Source organism: Lobosporangium transversale (genome assembly GCF_002105155.1).
Source record: "Lobosporangium transversale strain NRRL 3116 chromosome Unknown BCR41scaffold_1, whole genome shotgun sequence".
Classification (NCBI taxonomy): domain Eukaryota; kingdom Fungi; phylum Mortierellomycota; class Mortierellomycetes; order Mortierellales; family Mortierellaceae; genus Lobosporangium; species Lobosporangium transversale.
The window spans coordinates 439,100-457,034 of NW_019028979.1; the positions used below are offsets into that span (position 1 = coordinate 439,100).

General features: G+C 40.4%; 5 protein-coding genes across 5 annotated transcripts; 3 read left to right on the top strand and 2 right to left on the bottom strand.

The window, feature by feature from the left end:
* The first annotated feature begins 3,430 nt into the window (after positions 1–3,430).
* On the top strand, positions 3,431–4,472 carry BCR41DRAFT_330198 (hypothetical protein). Its single transcript, XM_022021742.1, has 2 exons — positions 3,431–3,720; positions 3,855–4,472. Exon 2 carries the CDS (start codon positions 3,889–3,891, stop codon positions 4,453–4,455), a length of 567 nt encoding a protein of 188 aa, XP_021886394.1. The 5' UTR covers positions 3,431–3,720; positions 3,855–3,888; the 3' UTR covers positions 4,456–4,472.
* Positions 4,473–4,991: 519 nt separating this feature from the next.
* On the top strand, positions 4,992–7,424 carry BCR41DRAFT_3453 (VTC domain-domain-containing protein). Its single transcript, XM_022022689.1, has 3 exons — positions 4,992–5,472; positions 5,688–7,011; positions 7,122–7,424. The coding sequence occupies exons 1-3, from the start codon at positions 5,093–5,095 to the stop codon at positions 7,353–7,355; spliced, it is 1,938 nt and encodes a 645-aa protein (XP_021886395.1). The 5' UTR covers positions 4,992–5,092; the 3' UTR covers positions 7,356–7,424.
* Positions 7,425–7,933: 509 nt separating this feature from the next.
* Positions 7,934–9,711, bottom strand: BCR41DRAFT_417859 (hypothetical protein; the record flags this gene model as incomplete). Its single annotated transcript, XM_022029551.1, has 3 exons — positions 9,278–9,711; positions 9,061–9,180; positions 7,934–8,928 (listed from the first exon to the last, which is right to left on the bottom strand). The coding sequence occupies exons 1-3, from the start codon at positions 9,624–9,626 to the stop codon at positions 7,934–7,936; spliced, it is 1,464 nt and encodes a 487-aa protein (XP_021886396.1). The 5' UTR covers positions 9,627–9,711.
* A 1,566-nt stretch (positions 9,712–11,277) lies between these two features.
* BCR41DRAFT_379506 (40S ribosomal protein S17-like protein) lies at positions 11,278–12,462 on the top strand. Its single transcript, XM_022027221.1, has 2 exons — positions 11,278–11,621; positions 11,998–12,462. Exons 1-2 carry the CDS (start codon positions 11,596–11,598, stop codon positions 12,404–12,406), a joined length of 435 nt encoding a protein of 144 aa, XP_021886397.1. The 5' UTR covers positions 11,278–11,595; the 3' UTR covers positions 12,407–12,462.
* A 189-nt stretch (positions 12,463–12,651) lies between these two features.
* On the bottom strand, positions 12,652–14,828 carry BCR41DRAFT_343960 (hypothetical protein). Its single transcript, XM_022022395.1, has 2 exons — positions 14,324–14,828; positions 12,652–13,786 (listed from the first exon to the last, which is right to left on the bottom strand). Exons 1-2 carry the CDS (start codon positions 14,559–14,561, stop codon positions 12,690–12,692), a joined length of 1,335 nt encoding a protein of 444 aa, XP_021886398.1. The 5' UTR covers positions 14,562–14,828; the 3' UTR covers positions 12,652–12,689.
* Between the last annotated feature and the right edge of the window lie 3,107 nt (positions 14,829–17,935).

The following is a 17,935-nucleotide window of genomic DNA, read 5'->3' on the forward strand; positions in this document are numbered from 1 at the left end:
TGAAAAAAAAATCAATGAAGAAAGAAAAGAAAAGAAAAAAAAAAAAAAAAAAAAAAAAAAAAAAAGTGAAGAAAGAAATAGGACTCCACGCAATACCGGTTAAGTCGTTGTCCTGTGCTGTGCGAGAAATGCTGCCTCATTGGTTTGCAGGACTGAGTAAATGGTGGTGGTACAACGAGGATTATCAGTCCTTTCACGACTCTTTGGAAAAATAAATGCTCTTTGCTCTCTTCCTTACTCAGCAAGTATAAGCAATCGTCCTTATCACAATCAACACCCATGCAAATATATTTGGTGGCGGCCATGATTTAAGGCATCGGAAAGAGTGACAAAACAGATACTCTTCTCTTTGATCTATAAGAAATGGTTTCGTACATTTACTTTAACATCGCTCTCTTTATTGTTACTTTTCTTTTTTCTTTAAAAAAAAAAAGGCGAGTTGCTGTAAGAAAGCATGTAAAAACTCTTACAACTCGCCTTCATGCAGCAAAATAACACAACTGTTGTTGTTTTTTTTTTTTTCTTTCATTCCGCTCGTGTCACAGGCAAAGTATAAATGTGGAGCAAATGCACTTGAGCAAAACGGGAAGGATAGAAATAAAAAATGAGCCTAAAAAAGAAAAGCATGTCCTCCATTTGCCCTGTCCAACGCACCGGCAAATTGCTGAGAAATATGAATTTGAGTCTGCCATTGGCTCTTGTACGACAGAGTGTATAGGAATCAAAGCTCATTTTCAACATTCAAGGGAACGATCCACAGTCCCTCATGCTTGTGAAGAGAAATGCTATCATAAATTGTACCTGTATCATGGTAAATTATACCACATGTCCTGACAGCCGTGCCAGTTCCTCGTTCCCTTCCCATTGCTCTCAAATGGATGCCACCTGTACAATAGGTCGTTGTCTAATAACGAGATGGATGGCTTTGAAACAATCGAAAGCAAAAAATAAGTTCCAATACTTTGCTGTTCCTATTTAAAGCATTTTTCATTTAGCGAAAAGCGATCATTGATTTAATTTCAAATAATGAGTTTTCCCTTCGCGCCTTCATTCTAGTGAACTAGTCATGTGCAAATGACTTTCATACGTTTGGATCCCTCTAAGATCTCTTATGATGATGCTGATCTATCGCTCCTTATTTTTGTTTGAAGTATTAATGCTCACTTTCTCGAATTCATGACGCTACTAGAATCAGGGATTCATAGATATTTACAATCCATTCCATAGTCTTCGGACTACTCTTGTTTCCTAATAAAACATCCATGAGAAAGAAAAGCAATATGGATTGTCGGCATGACTCGACGGGCAGGAGAGAATCATCAACCCTTTTTTTTTTTGTGATGCATGACTCCTTACTCACACGACCTTCTATAAAAAGCAATTGCTTCAGTTTACCTGGTACGACTCCATCGTCAATCTAAAAGCTCAAGTGCTTGGATGAAACAAGAGTTCTTGTTTTTTTTTTAAAAAAAAAAAAAAAAAAAAAAAAAAAAGTGCATCGAGTACAAGAGATGGAAGGGAAATGTTCTAGTAAAAGAGAAGATGAATATAGAACTGGTCAAGAATTAGCCAGGAGAGAATAATGCTTTTATTAAAACACGAAACGGAAGGACAATGACTATTTTCATGGCTCCTTGAACTCGAATTTTTCTTGCAATAATGACTTTGGCTGTTCTATCTGGCCGTAAGCGCTCAATTACTAGCCTGTGATCAGATGGAACACACAAAGGGAAATGTCCTACTGAAATGAAAGGATTAGATGGACATGGATGCAGTGAAGAGAAGCAAGTTATTGATTCGGCATTTCGGGCACAAAAATAACTGTGCCCAAAGACGAAAATAACAATGACCTGACTTGAAATAGAACCATTGTTCTGTACTGCAATCAACTACGGTTTAGAATCAAACAAGTACATACCGAATCTGATGTGATGAGTGTACATGAACAGTGCACTCTTTGCTACATCCTCACTGCACCCAAATATATACATAGTTAAACATCGCAATGAGGCGCAGGTTCATAAAAAAGAGCAACAAGATGTCGCATGGTTGCGCCATATTTCTTACTCCTTTGTCCTTTGAGGAGTCCTTGTGTCCAGTCTATGTTCCCAGTCTTCCATAGATGCAATGCAAGCCTTCGTTATTTTTACATGTTAGGTGAATATATATATACATCATATTCCTTTCAGTTGTTGTGTTCCTTTTCTCTCTTTCAATTTTATCTGCATCTTCATTCTTACTTCCACATCCGCTTTGTCATTCTTTGTTTATCCTATTATTGTATGCCCCGAGCAACTTGCTACCAAGATACTCTCCTCGTTTACCTCCTTTTGACTCACTTTTCTTCACTTGAATCTGTTGTGATAACTCCAATACAATATCACTAACCTCTTCTCTTGATCATCGGTAAGGGATTTTTTTCTCTTTTCTACTTTTGCGACATTCATTTCTATTCGTACCTGTAGGTTCCACTTGCATATCCACAAGGGTATATGATCAAAATTTGATTATATATCCTTAAAGAAATACTCCTTCCAATGACAGCGCATGTGGACATTAAGCATTATTTTCTTTTTGTTCGTTAATGTTCTCATTCTGATAAATATATCTTACATTCATCACACAAATTATCGTGCCACTGGCTCTGCCTCCTCTTTGTTTGTGGCAAAACAGTCTAGAATATACGAACTCAATATAGGATGACTATTAAGTGTTGCATGCATCCACTTCAACCTCATTGAAACACAAATGAGAAAGAATGGGTGGATGAGTTTTTCTTTTTTCTTTTTCTTTTTCTTTTTCTTTTTTTAATCGCGGAATGTTTATCTCGGGATCTGTTTTGTTTGTTTGTTCATTTCTACATCCATCTGTCCTACAGAAGGCCTTTTATTTTGGCTCACAATTGCGCGCGCTATGGTCCCCTAAACTCAAATTTTATATTTACATTTGCACATTACACGCACATACTACTTTGGGACGCACGCGAGCTTTTGAGATTGATCAGTAGCATTGTAAATCTTTCATTTCGTGAATGTTGCATTGAATGCCATGATCTTCCATGGGATCAGGGCTACAGGAGTGAAATCACACACACACACATGCACACACGCACATATTTATGTTTATATAACGTCATATAAGAAAAAAATATATAATCCTTGCGACACATCAGGATATCGGCCTTTTCGAGCACAATAATGCTCCGTACATATTAGAAAGACCATCCTGTCGATTCAGGGTCAAGCCCAAAGGGAGGAGAAGCAGGATACACAACAACAGCTGTCTTTGTAATATGTGCTTTTATTTTAACTTTTCATATTTTTTAAAAAAAGGATCTTCTCCCTCATTTTTCTCTTTCTTCCCTTCCTCATCTCTCATCCTACATCCCCCATCCCTCCTCTCCTCATCCTCAGCCTGCCTCTGTTCCTGACCAACCATACGCCTACACTCCAACATACTCCTCATCTCTACCTAGGTACACCAATCTTTTCCTCTTTCAGATCTGCGCTTTTTCATTTATTTGTTTCTGTGTTTACAATATACATCGAATATCCAGTATTACCCAAACCCAGATCCTCTTTCGTCCCATACCCCACACTCCATACTCGACCCTTCCCTTGCCTACATTAAACACATACACTTCTCTTCTGTTCACGCCACCATAACAAAGCTAGCCACCTACTTCTATTTCTAGCTAGCTACATCTGTTTTTTGTACCATGTATATGTGCTGGACTGAGGAGCATTGAACAGCCCACAATGGCCAATCTTTCCGCTTTTTCAATTTTGCTCCCGTTCTGATTCTGATCAAACAATTCTGGTTTTTTTCTTCTTTCTTTTTTCTATCCGTAATAGACCACAACATTTTAAACGTAATAGTTCTTTCAACATGAAGTTTGGACAGCATCTGGCCGAGTCAATTCAACCCGAATGGTCATTCAACTATGTCTCGTACGATGAACTCAAAAACGTACTCAAGTCACGAACTGCCGCCCAGATATGGACGGAGACTGATGAAGGTTACTTTGTAGAGCTACTTGAGCGTGAGCTCGAGAAGGTCTACAGCTTCCAAAATGTTAAAATTGGTGAAGTACACCGTAAGCTTTCCTATTATAGCACTCAAGCGCAAGATTTCAAAAAAAATGGGGCCCAGGAAGAGACCTGGAGAGCACTTGAAATCGAACTCTACCGCCTTGTGGCTGAAATTGATGTTCTAGCCAAGTATACCCGCCTTAACTACACAGGTTTGCTCAAAATTGTCAAGAAGCATGATGTAGGTGAACATGATTCTATCTTAGTAACGGCATATAGATTCAAATGGCAAACAGCAAGATGTTGGTTTATTATTATCGACAATGTTGGCCATGGCTTTCCTTTGAACTTGGTCTTCATAGGCCCAGTTTTTTTTGTTGTTGTTGTTGTTGTTGTTTTATCTATGGACACATTTTTGCCATGATGACAACTTACCACACGATCAGATCGAAAAAAAAAAAAAAAAAAAAAAAAAAAAAAAAACTTCCCTTTCCGCAATTAACACAACCCATATTTAGAGATGGGTGTCGTAAAGATTTGCACGCATGTTAGCGTCCCGCCTGCTCTGCCTCTTTTTATTCCATCATCTCCGATTTGGAATGTAAAATACAGCCAACCGGCACTACAAAATTCGATCCAGGCCCAGAGTGCATGCTCTGTGGGTCTCGAGCTACGCCTAAAAAAAAAAATGGCTGTCATTGTGTCATTGGCGTTAAATTGGGTCAAATTGGAGTGGCGTGCAGTAACCAGCAGACGTTTGGTACTAAGAATCCGACTCCACCCCAACCTCCATTGCCTCCATTGCCTCCATTACAATTATCGTTACTGCTTTTGTGTTGTATATACGTTTGTGGTTAATCATTAGAGTGGGCAGTTTGCAATCATCCCCGAACGGAGAATGAGTCGTCTTGGTCCTGCAGAAATCCGCCGTTCCTGCAATCATTGCAAACTAATACATCTGTTTCACTCAAATCCCCTACCCCTGGATATGACATGCCAATTCCCTCATCTCACTCATTCTCTATCATTACGTGTGTTTTTTATAGAAACAAACTGGATGGATGCTCAAGTCCATCTTCCATGTCCGCCTTAACACCAAGCCTTTTCATAAAGAGAACTACGATGCAGTTATTGTGCGCCTGTCAAACATCTACCACATTGTCGCTGCCAGAGGCCAAAAGCTCAAGGGCGACAGTCAGTTTTCAAACGTGGATTCTGCCGCGTTCGTACGCGACACTACCAAGTATTGGGTGCACCCCGACAACATCACAGAGGTCAAGCTGGTCATCATGAGGCACTTACCCGTCTTGGTTTTCAACACCAAGAAAGAGTACGAGGAAAATGACTCCGCCATATCATCTGTCTATGTTGACAATGAGGATTTTGAGTGTTATCAAGGACGTCTCGAGAAAACCGACATGGCACAGGCAATCCGTATCCGGTAAGCTCCTTTTTTTTTTTTTTTTTTTTTTTTTTTTTTTTCGCTCGTGTGAGCGAAAATAGAATATCTTGTTGTAATCTATTTTTGTCTCCAATTCTTGCGAAACATATTCTTTACGACCAGGCAACGGGCTTGTATGGATACTTGATTGACATAATTGACACACCATTAACCTTATGCTCCCCACATTCACGCCTGTACTTTTTCAAATATAGTTGGTATGGACCTACTCCCACTGAAAATGGTCAGTGCTTCTTGGAAAGAAAGGTTCACCGTGAGAAATGGACGGGAGAACAGAGTGTTAAGGAGCGTTTCCCTATCAAGACAAAGTATATCAATCCATACCTAGCAGGCGAATATACCATGGATGTTAAGTTTGCCAAGCTCCGTGCTCGCGGCCAAAAGTCTGTCAAAGATGTGGAACTGATGCAGAAACTTGCCAATGACGTGCAAACGAGCATTGTTACTAAAAAAATGCGCCCCACGATCCGTGCCTTCTACCGTCGTACTGCCTTCCAGCTCTCCAACGATGCGCGCGTCCGCATTTCCCTCGACACAGAACTGGCCCTGATCCGTGAGGATGACTTTGGTGGCCGGAGGCGTGCTGGTGACAATTGGAAACGCGAGGACATTGGTATTGATTGGCCTTTCAAGCAGCTTCCTGCTGAAGATATTACTCGCTTCCCCTATGCTGTCCTGGAGGTCAAGCTTCAGACACACCATGGTCAAGAGCCACCTGCCTGGATTGTCGAACTGATCAACTCACACTTGGTTGAGTCTTGTCCTCGTTTCTCTAAATACATTCATGGTGTTGCCACACTACTGGAAGATAAGATTCAGATCCTTCCTTTTTGGCTACCGCAGATGGATCAAGAGATTCGCAAGCCTCCTAATACAGATTTTGGTTTGACCAGTTTCTTGCCAAGATCTTGGCCCGTAGGCACACCCCAAGCTGGGCCACGCCCAACATTAGCTCCACGAGCCCTTATTGAGGGCAGCTCAGATTCAACTATTAAGGGTACCAAATCTCTCTCAGAATTTGAACCAAAAATGCCCAAGACTATGGACAAAGCTACATATCAGCAAAAAATGGCAGAGAAGAACGCTAACCGTCGCCCAGCCAACAGCAGCGAGAATACCTTTTACAATCAATCTACGCCTATGAGTGCTTCAAAGGCTAGCGTGGCACACTCGCATCCTCTTGTTGATAACGGATCCACTGTTTCTGACCACGCTTCAATGGCTCCACCAGCTCGTCCTTGGGTCGACCGTCTCAATAACCGTGACTCTCCGCTCTCGCTTGGTGCGGAGCCCGCCATGAACGAGAAGAATCCCAGCAAAGCCAATGATGGCAACAATGAGGATGGTCTTTTGCGCAAGAAGTCGACCATTCGCCGCAAGCGTTTTGGCTTTAGGGAAAAGCGATCCTCCGTCGTACCCAAGCGTACCACTGCACCCGTTAGAATGGAACCTAAAGTTTTCTTTGCCAATGAGCGTACTTTCCTAAACTGGCTTCAATTCTCAGTCTTGCTTGGATCGGTAAGTTCAACAACTTACTACCATGCGATTTACTGTGTCCTTCCTGAAGGCATTTATCATGTCGTATCACAGCTTTCTGACAGATTTTTTTTTTTTTTTTTGGTTAATAGATCGCGCTCACGTTGTTAAACTTTGGCAACCACATGACTCGCGTCTCTGGAGCCGTGTTGACAGTTATTACACTATTGGCCATGCTGTACGCCCTCGGTATCTTCCATATCCGTCTGTCCAATATTTTGTCATCAAAAGCCAATCGTCAATTCCACGATCGCGTTGGGCCAACTGTTCTTTGCGTGTTCTTGTTCGGAGCATACTTTCTCAACTTTTACAGTAAGTCACCTTAGCCATTTTGGCACAAGAGACTTGAAAGTTATTCTTCTCTTTTGACTAATCAACTTACTTTCTTTTTTACCCTTCTATAGCGAAATTCATTCAAGCCAATAAAACAGGAACGGCATAAAGTGCTACTGTTTTTCATTTTCCAAAGGTCGTTTCACTATGCTTTAGTATCAAAAAAGGCTTGAAGCCAAATGTACACCACCATTTAATACATACCACAGAAGTGGCATGAGTTGGATTAAATATGGAGGACAGGGAGGGCGGAAACCTTTTTTGTCATTTTTTTTTTAATCCAGAAACCATAACCTCAACTCATAATGTCGACACTAGTACTTTTGTTTATATATGTTTGCCTTTTCACTCTTATCATTTGTTCCTTTTTTCTTTCTTTTCTTTTTCTTTTTTTTCTTCTTTTTTTTTTTTGGAAGAGGAGTGTTTATTAAAGACATGGGATCTTTCTAATACCTGCTTCCAGCTTTAATTAGCGCTTTTATTTTGCAGGATCTATACCCTGCTGATGATATTAAGTCTATCTCTAAGATGATTATATAAGCATAGCATGATATCAATTATACATATGTATTCAAATGCTATTTTTAATCCCGGACCAGATCATTTTGCTATAAAGCAATACATTGGCAATATGATTACGACTGAGTAAGATGGAAGACAAGTTCCAGACAGGCTCCTTTTGATTGGCAATACGGTGAATGTTGCCCGTCGAGACAAAAACATCGTCGAGGAACCCACCAAGCATTTTAGGTATGCGTACAGCCCCGGTAACGGACCCTGCCATGATCAAATTAGGTAGGTTTGGTTCATGACATGCGGGACGACCCAACCCAATCATGTCGATATGAGGCTGTCCATTACTATGGATGCTTTCTTCATCCGAAAGAGAGTTGAGAGCATTGATCATTCCCTTTGCGCTAACAAATCCACCTGTAAGGATGACCTTGGTGATTTTGAGCTTGTTGGAGATCCGGTCTGCAAAGACAGCGAAATGAGCCTCACGTTTCTGTGTCGATTCCGAGAGTTTTTGTTGCTCGATATTGATTCTTTTCTCGTTGCGATCCAGCAAGCCTCCAACCCAGCTTTCGTAGCTTCCACCCGAGATTTCAATAAAGTCGACGCCTAGATTTTCGAGCATCAAAGATACTTGAACAGCATCATCCAAGGATCTCTCGATTTGTTCATCATCCGCATCTAGGTCTTTAATTTCAGCTGCCAAAGCAGCATCTTTTGTATTCTGGTTCCACTGTTGCTGCTGGCCTTTAGGAGATTGTCGTCGCCCAAAGTCCACGCTATTGAGTTTAACACCAATGGAGAATTCCCTGGGGGTGGCTTGTCGAATGCCTTGGATAATCTCACATAAGAATCGAGCTCTGTTCTCAATGCTACCACCATATTTATCCGTACGAATGTTGGTGCGAGGATTCAAGAATTGGCTGACGAGATAGCCATGGGCGGCATGGATCTGGACGCCATCAAAGCCTGCTTTGTGAAGGACTACAGATGTAGTGATGAACCTTTGTATAGTTTGGTGAATTTCTGGAACCGTCAAGGCTCTTGGGTAATCTTAGAAAAAACGTGTTTCACGAAAGCGCTTTTTTTTAGTACGTACAATACGATTTACTTTCAAACCTAAACAAAAGAGAACATTTGTACTCAGTCATAGAGAATTCAAGGAATAGCATCTTTGGTACTTACTGAATACCATTAACCGGTGGAAGTTAGGGGAAGGAACAGCGCTTGGAGCAACGGGCTCCTTGGTAAGATGGGCATGGGTCTGTCGTCCTGGGTGACTAATCTGAGCGAATAGAGCACCCCCTTTTGTGGACAATAGAATTCCAAAGGGAAAAAAAATTAGTTCGACATGGACTCTATGAAAACGCACGATAACATTGCAAACAATTGTAATCTATACCATGGTTCTGCACAGTCTGAGCCCAGACTTTCAATCGACCTAGATCCCGTTCATCCTCGACAGAGACATTGAACTCCATCTCACGCATTGTTCTGTCCACCATAACGTTACCCGTTATTATCAAGCCAAAGCCTCCTTGAGCCCACGAATCATAGACGTTGAGTAGCTTGTTCAAATGAGCATTATCGATCTGACCATCTGACCGCGCCAGGTTCTCACTTAGAGCTGACTTGCAGAACCGATTCTTGATCACTTTGCCAGAGAAAGGAAGCCTCAGAGGTTGATTTAATGATTCGGCTTCGGCACCAGATAAAACTTCAGTACCATACCTGTCCGTGGAGCAAGACATTTTTTTTTTCCTTTTTGTTTTTGTTTCACTGGTTCTTTCCACGGATTCGGGTATTGATTTGCTGAGTAGGGAAGCAATGCGGAAGCTAAAAAGAAATAAAAAAAAAAAAATAAAAAAATAAAAAAAATAAAAAATAAAAGAATAAAAATAAAAAAAATGGACTTCAAGGCCTCTATTTAAATGGGATTACACAGTAACGGTCAACAGCCCCGTGTAAGACATTTCTTGTAATAAACATGCCACTTTTTGTAGATATTGGATGAGCCACCTCAATTGCCGACCGAGAGGAAAGAGAGGGGGATAAAGATCGAGGAAGATATGATGGGGACGTATCATCCAAACGCCATCCTCTTAATGACCAAGTTGAAGCGACTACAACATTCCGAGTGCACAGAGAGAAGATGAAATACCATCAATTTTAATTATACTGGATGGGTCTACGAAAGATGACTTAGTTGCATGATCTAAAGTGGCATGGAGAAAAACGGACGTCTTGTCGACACGCACCCTTTTGGCTCGAGAGAAAAACGCAGTATTGGATATCTATATTCTTTACTCTTCTTGCACACATGGAATATACTGTTGATATCTTGTGCATGAATAAGTTATTCTTTATATTTGTATAGCTGTCCATGTAAAAGATCATGAAGCTGGCTCTTGATTTTTGCTTTTAGCTGCTCTATTGAGCAATTGAATGGATCAGTAGTCACCAAGAAGTCTTAAGCAAACGCGGGGTAGTCGCATCGTATCCTAGGAAAATATATCCTATTGAAGTGAAAGGCAGTAAAATAGATCGATAACAGTGCTACACCCTATAAAAGTTACGTCCTCATGACAGAAAAAGAAAGAAAGAAGAAAAGAGGCCTTCACCCAACAACCCATCATCCCCTCACCATTCGACATGATACTCTTGTAAACCTATGAGTAAGAAATATTATAATGTGTCATCTTCTCTTGACAAATAAGTGTGTCCTACTGTGGTCTATGTCCATATAAACCCATAGTTAGGCTACTTCAAGCACGACTACACATCGAGTGCAAGTCCAATCCTCTTTTCAAGTTGGGATATTGATAAGACCTAAATATATATATAATAAGCGTTGTTTTATCGAAGTGTAAGATTTCTTTTTTTTTTCTTTATTGAAAACAACATGAGCCACTCTCATATCCATAGTAATGGAAAGTCAATCAATGAAGGAAAAAAAGAAGCCAAATGCTGATTTTTTTTCTTTCGAAGGCGAGTTTCGGGAGCTTGGTGGACAAAGAACAAATATGAATCAGGAAGAATCAGGGCAAGAAATGAAAAAGTCAGTCAATGAGCAACAGGTAGGGATACGTGCAGTAGGATAAGCTTCTTGCCATCTGGATTATCATTTACATATCCACAGTAACAACTTGATCCTCGTCTTATATTTTACTTTTATTTTTCGATATCCATAATCTTTTCCTTTTTATATCTCAATATTTCCACAAGTCAGCAAAAAGACGAAAGTGAGATAGTATGTTTATTGATATACTATCATAGTTGTCATACCGTGGTTTACGAAGATGTTAAGAACGTAATGTGAGCACAGTAGGAATTAAGGGTCACTCTCAGGGGATAAAATCAAGTCGATCACTACAATAATTTTTTTCTTCTTCCTCTTACAACTTTTAATCCAAAATGGTTAGTCACGTGCACCAACTAGTGAATAGAAGTATAAATCATGGATTACTCATGGATCATGTATATCTATGGGAAGCAGAAACCAAGTGAACATGCATCCATTAGAAAGTTACAGCAGGAATAAATATCAGCGACTTTTATACATATCATCATCAGCAGTAGCAAACATCTTTTGACTTGTTTGAACGGGATCTATGATCAACTTGGATGAAGTAAACATGACCTAAAAAATCGCAGGAATAATCCAACCATGAATGAACAAGACTAGCATAAGAAAGATGAAATCACGTTTCGCTTTTAACCATGATTAAGGAAGCGATCATACTACAGTAACATCAAAAACAACATTACTTTAAACTACACTTAAGCTCCGATCTGCATAATTGAGATGAATCGTGCCAAAATAGCACTTAACGCAACGGCTGTCATCAGTAAAAAAAAGGATAACGATGCTGCTCATTACAAGATGCTTACTTTTTTTTTTTTTTTTTTGTTTGCTTCATAATAGGGTCGCGTTAGGTAATTATCAGTAGACACGATTTGAAGGGGGAAAAAAAAATGGAGCAGAACAGTTGCTTTGTATCAAACAAAAATAGGAATAAGAGTACGTTTTTTTTGTTGAAACTGAGATGCCAGGAAATCTGACCTCCTTTCCACCAACCTTTTCTCGTTCTTTCCTTGCTGATGCATATTATCACTCAACAGAACTAAGACTGTCAAGAGGGCCTCCAAGGTTCTTATCGAGAAGTACTATCCTCGTTTGACTCTGGATTTCCAGACCAACAAGAAGATTGCTTCCGAGGTCGCCATTATTCCCTCCAAGCGTCTCCGCAACAAGATCGCTGGTTTCACCACCCACTTGATGAAGCGTATTCAGCGTGGCCCTGTCCGTGGTATCTCCTTCAAGCTTCAGGAGGAGGAGCGTGAGCGCAAGGACAACTACATTCCTGAGGTTTCGGCCTTGGATACCTCGTCTATCGAGATTGATACCGAGACCCATAACTTGCTCAAGTCTTTGAACTTTGAGGAATTGGCTGGTGTTACCGCTGTCGAGGTCAAGCAGGCTCCTATCGAGACCCGCAAGCCCCGTCCCCCCCGCCCTGAGCGTGCTTAAACAAAAACACAAAAAGGGAGAATGAATAAACATTTCTAAACTTTTTGGCACTGGATGATTTTTTAGTTTATCTTGAACCATGTCGAAGATCAAGACACTACTCTGATATTGAAATGATGTATCAATCACTACACTAAATCATCGTACTGAATGACATTAACGAAAAAAAAAAAAAAAAAAAAAAAAAAAAACACACACACACACACACACACATTATAAACAAAGATGGGTGTTTTTTGCGAATATGGGGGTTTTTTTTATTGTAGAACAATCTGACTATCCATCATATTGCAAACACTGGCCTGGCATGAGCATAGCGCTGTGTGTATGCCGCAAGGTCAGCAGCGTAGGTGTCAAGGTCAACACTTTCAGCAAAACTTCCAGTATAGTCTTCGTAGCAGGGCGGTAGTATCTCCAAAGGCCAGTCGTCCTGCAATGCCTCGATAGCCTGTTGGTCAATTTCATGGATCTTGTCCCCTTCTACCAGTGTCGTTGAAAACGATCGGTAGTAACTTGGAGGATTTACTCCGTCCTCCTTGTACTCTTGGTTACTCACAATCCGGATCGCTGTCTCATTCTCAGCGATGCCATACTCGACCACGGACTCAGCATCCTTACTCAAACTTGTGAAATGGATCACGAAGCGGATCGAATGCGTCACTTTAACACTTGCATTTGTATATGTTCCAGATGCAAGACAAAAGCCCTTTTCGAGTTTCGATCGAGGACTAGAGAGCGAAAGGGCTGTGTCTGATTTGCACCAATGAGTAAGCGGCAATTGTGGAACCCTGAATATGAGCCGTTTTATAATAGGAGCTGGCTCTTCAGGGGTGGACGAAGGCCAGTCCTGGATCGGACAGTTCTGCCTTGTAACTAATCGCTCGTCGACTAAGACTTGATCGGCGGAGGGACGAATGTAATAGATTGATTCCAGTAGTTCGATAGTGATTTTAGTCACTGTGGTCGCGTTTCCTTTGAGATTTAGATTCAACATTAATGGGATTGTAGCTGCTTGAGGTAGGACAGAACAAGGGATACTGATTTGACCTGAGAGCCGAGCAGCTTCTTCAGAAGAGATACGCATCACAGCAGTGTTGAAGAAATTATCTGAAGGGAGTTCATCTCTCTGCAGAAGTATGACTGGCTTTGTAATATGAAATGGTGAAGAGAAAGGGAGGATGGATGTCGTATGAAGTGAGGCTGTGAGTTGGTAATCGATGTTAATGTCCTTTGAGGTGATTACCGCGGGCAAATGGGAACTGATGGGTAAAGAGAATGGGAACTGATGAGTGCCAACAGGAAGTATGAGCGGAGCCTTGGACTCGCTGAGGAGCAAAGTTTGTTTCTGTTCTACCAGAGTACTCCCGAAATTATGTTTGTCTACGAATTGAACCCAATACGGCGGAACAGAAATGATGTCAGGTTAGATTGGTGAGATTGATTAGATTTCAACGTGCCCCATGCGTTTAACTCAAGGGCGTGATATCCCCTCAATCCCTAAACAAGGGTTTAAACACCGCAGATGAACAAGGGTTCCAAATATGTCAACATGGACAAGATTGACTACATTTATGGAAAAGCCCTCTTGATGTGGTACCTTCTATAACTCATTATCAACCATGCGCACAAACAAAAAAAAAAAAAAAATAGCTGCCATGACATCAGCCAATTTTGGCCGCAGTTTCCCTTTCTGGCTTTGTTTGACGCCAAATAAAAAAAAAAAAAAAAAAAAAAAAATAGAATCGCGTCGCTACTTAAAAATCAACTAAAGCTCGATTTTCAATACTTTGCGAAGGACTGGGTAACTGCGACGTAAAATGGCAGGAATAACCATTGAATGGATCAATGTGGTTATAATGCGCAATTCGTAACCTCTAAAAAAGACTTGGTAAAAATAAAAATAAAAAAATTACTTACCAAGGGCGAAGCACGGTTGTGCACCTGGAATATTGGAAGTCTCAAGATAGAACGAGGTCCTTGCGTACCCAACAAAGACTATTGAAAGCGACTTCACTTTTGTAGGCTTTGTGAGGCGAAGGAAGATGGTACCTTCAAGACTGTGGTGTTGTGGATCTGATATTGATACCTCTGGGATTACAATATGTGGTTCGTTTAGGTTGATAGAGAACCAATTATTCGTAGATGAATGACTCATGTTGTTGAAGCTGTTATATGAAAGGGCAGTAATCCTTTTGAGACTGATAGTCGTAAAAAGAGGATCAATATATCGAAGAGCAAAGTGTACTAATGTTTAATGTTTATGTGTGTGATAGTTCGATGAAACTGAGGGATGTCGTTGCGTAAAGAATGTCTATAAAAGAATAGTATGCGGAAAGAATGCAATGCAATGCTGATGAAGAACAGAAAAAAAAAAAATAAAGACAAAGACAAAGAAATACGAAGAAATGTAAGTGTGAATAAGTTGAAGGAACAAAAAGATGAAAGGAGATAGAGCGCTGTTTTATATAGCCATAATTGGAGGAGATGAGAGAAAGATTAAAAAAGATGTTGATTGCTCCACAATAAATAAATGTTCAGTTTTGGGGGACACGGACTGTTTCGATTGAAGCATCAATTGATAGAACTTGGATTAAGTTTGCGGAGAATTCTTTTCTTTTTGGAAAGATATGTGATTAGGGGTCGAAGGAAAAGAAAATGACCATGATCTGCGTTGCATCATTTTTTTTAGTCCCTTGCTGTCTACCATCCTCGGATTGAGTCAGAAGTGGCCTTTCTATCCTTCCGTTTTCTTTTTCTTTGCACGCATGAGAGGGGGACACGGCCCCCCCTTTGGATCAGTCTACTCGGATAAAAACAATTAAAATCTCTATGCTTTCCATTCTTGTAAATTTGGAGTGTTCTTGACCAAATTTGCCACTGATAACGAAGATGCTCCCTCGTTGTTTCGATAGCTTTGCAAAAAATCTTCTCCTGTGTTTACCTTATGCCTCGGGATAAATAGAGTAAAATAGGAAAGACATGTGGTAGACCTCATTGTGTTCAATGGAGCAGTTTTATCATATATCATTTATCTATTTATTTTTTTAAACTCTACGGTAACATGGCTACACAGGGGTTGAATTGTCGGGTCTTTCCATCCCGCAGTTTTAATGTACTGCGGAAATATAAAAAGTATATTTTATTCATCATGTTGTATTTATTTAACTTCTGTCTTGTAAGGTGTACACATCCATATATACAATATAAATATTCCTGTAATGTTGAATCAAATTAGCGTCAAAATAGCATCTGCAAAAGAAAAAAGACAAGGTGCGTGCGTGTTCATGAATACGCGGATAAGATGAGGTGGCTGCCGTGACTATACCTTGAGTCCTGCTTTTACAGGACAAATATGAATTATGATATTCGCGGCGTCCGAAATCTTCTCCTGTTGTCCGTCCTCTTTTCTATATGAAATAGATATCCTTCTGTACTACAAATGATAAATCTATTCTTTCAAATCAATCATTCACCGCTTGTTTATTCTTTATTCTTTTTTCTTTCTGGAAGGCAATGTCTTGGCACAAACATGCCCTTCTACTTCACCGCCACAGAAGACAAGGTTATTGTCACCATGAATACTGAAGATGAGATGTCAATTGATGGACGGCGAAGCAAAAATAGAAAAAGTGGGCAGCTGGAGGTAACGCTGTCGACTCTTACCCCATTGCGGAGAAAAATCTTTTGAAGAGAAGCAAAAGAACCTAAGATTCGATACTTTGAACGCCCTTTTATTTATAAATAAAATGAATATTGCCTGGGAAGAGAGTTATTGTCACATTGCTGTAGAAACTGAGGCGATGCTGTTGCTCTCAACTAGCTCCTTCATGAAAGAATGGCCCTATCCGTGTATGTACAGAAGTATGCGAGATATAGAATAGTACATGACAAACGAAAAATGAATTAATTAATCATTAAAAACATGGTGCTCTCCCATACCAACGCCCGATGCCTGATTTTGGAGCCTGTGCAACCAAGCCCCATGGATTCTTACGCTGCAGGGAAGATTTGAAAACATAAGGCAAATCGGTCGGATGACGCAATTATCCGAACAAAATTGCGTACAGAACGGAAGGCACCTTGGCATGAACTTGGGTTTGCGGACTGTACCTTTCGTTTTTTTGCTAGTCAAAATGAAGGTACATGTACATCTCGAAGATGTATTGAGGACCTTATCGTCCCTTCTAAAGAGGAGTCCATACTATTGGAGTAGCTGATGGACCTTCCCTATTCGTCTTCATTTCATCATAGGTAACTGGAACAGCTCATGTTGTTGATTTGGTTCTGTCGATCCTACTCTGCATCGCCACATGCTCATCACAAAAAAAAGCCTCCTCGTTAGATAGAAAAGCGGCGTGTGTCTGGCCTAGTACATATTCAGTTTATGACGAGAGCCCTTTCACCTTGTGTTCGGTTTTCGCTGCCTAAATTAGCGGCGAGGATCCTAAAGATGTAGGGCCGACAGACAGGGGAATGTGATTGCTGTTTTTTTTACAGAACGATATTGGATAGGAGGGCGTTGATGAGGATATGGGTATGATAGACCTGGAGACCCTAGGCGTGCAAAACACCATAACAGTTGATGAGTAAATCAGGATTAGCAAATATACAAAAAAAAGAAAGACTAAGAACATCCAGAGGAACACAGGACCAATCATTCGCGCGGGCCACCTCTTTATTTTGGATGCCCGATGCTAGGGATAGACCAAATCTTGTCAGAATCTTGGTTTAGAGTTTCAATGTAATGAAGGCTCGTTATAAGTGGATGCTCTCCTTTGACCATTGAGAAAGCTCCACCGCCACATTTAGAACGTCAGACATGACAGGGAGTTTTTTTTGTAACGTATCGAGTATGTACGTTGCTCACAATAACTGAACGCAAAGCTTTATAAATTCACGTTATCATCTTTTCATCCCTCTCTCATTCACTTTCCTTGGTCACGCCTTCTTTTGCCCTCTCTTGAACTCATAATCTCTTCTGTTTGTGCTGGGCACCTCATTGCTTTGACACCTCAAAGAGAGGACCCTTCCGCTTTTACTCAATTCGCATTCACTCTCCATTCACATTCACTCCTCCATTCACCTTTTTTTTTAAAAATAAAAGAAAATTTCTTCTCTCAATTTTGTTAAGCCCATAAACGCGTTCCTTAGATCGCGTCTCCTACTTGTCTCATATTCCTTTCATTCGTCATATTATCACTTGCTCATCAGCAAAGGCTTTCAATTGACTACATTCTGTACTATACAAGGTAATTTTTGCATACCATAGGATACCTGGTCAGATATTGGCCTAATTAATCTATTTATAATATCTAAACCCAATATCATGTTGTTCATATTAAGTCTTTTGTCATGCAACATTGGTACTTTGTAAAGGAGTTGACATGACGAGGTGTGCGAATTTTTTTCAAACGCACGTGTCTGGCTATTGACGAAAGCAGTAAGGAAGGACAGTTGATAATAGAATAAAAAAAAGGGCCATTGTAAAAGTCGTGCTCTCGTTTCAATGGGCAGTGCATCATTACGATC

Bases quoted from the DNA above. Each gene is read 5' to 3' on its own strand.
- BCR41DRAFT_330198 (XM_022021742.1), top strand. From the start codon at position 3,889: ATGAAGTTTGGACAGCATCTGGCCGAGTCAATTCAACCCGAATGGTCA.
- BCR41DRAFT_343960 (XM_022022395.1), bottom strand. From the start codon at position 14,561: ATGAGTCATTCATCTACGAATAATTGGTTCTCTATCAACCTAAACGAA. The intron at 13,787-14,323 runs GTAAGTAATTTT...TTCAATTCGTAG, and splicing joins ACAACCGTGCTTCGCCCTTG to ACAAACATAATTTCGGGAGT.
- BCR41DRAFT_379506 (XM_022027221.1), top strand. From the start codon at position 11,596: ATGATTAAGGAAGCGATCATACTACA. The intron at 11,622-11,997 runs GTAACATCAAAA...ATCACTCAACAG, and splicing joins AAGGAAGCGATCATACTACA to AACTAAGACTGTCAAGAGGG.
- BCR41DRAFT_3453 (XM_022022689.1), top strand. From the start codon at position 5,093: ATGCTCAAGTCCATCTTCCATGTCCGCCTTAACACCAAGCCTTTTCAT. The intron at 5,473-5,687 runs GTAAGCTCCTTT...TTTCAAATATAG, and splicing joins GCACAGGCAATCCGTATCCG to TTGGTATGGACCTACTCCCA. The intron at 7,012-7,121 runs GTAAGTTCAACA...TTTGGTTAATAG, and splicing joins TCTCAGTCTTGCTTGGATCG to ATCGCGCTCACGTTGTTAAA.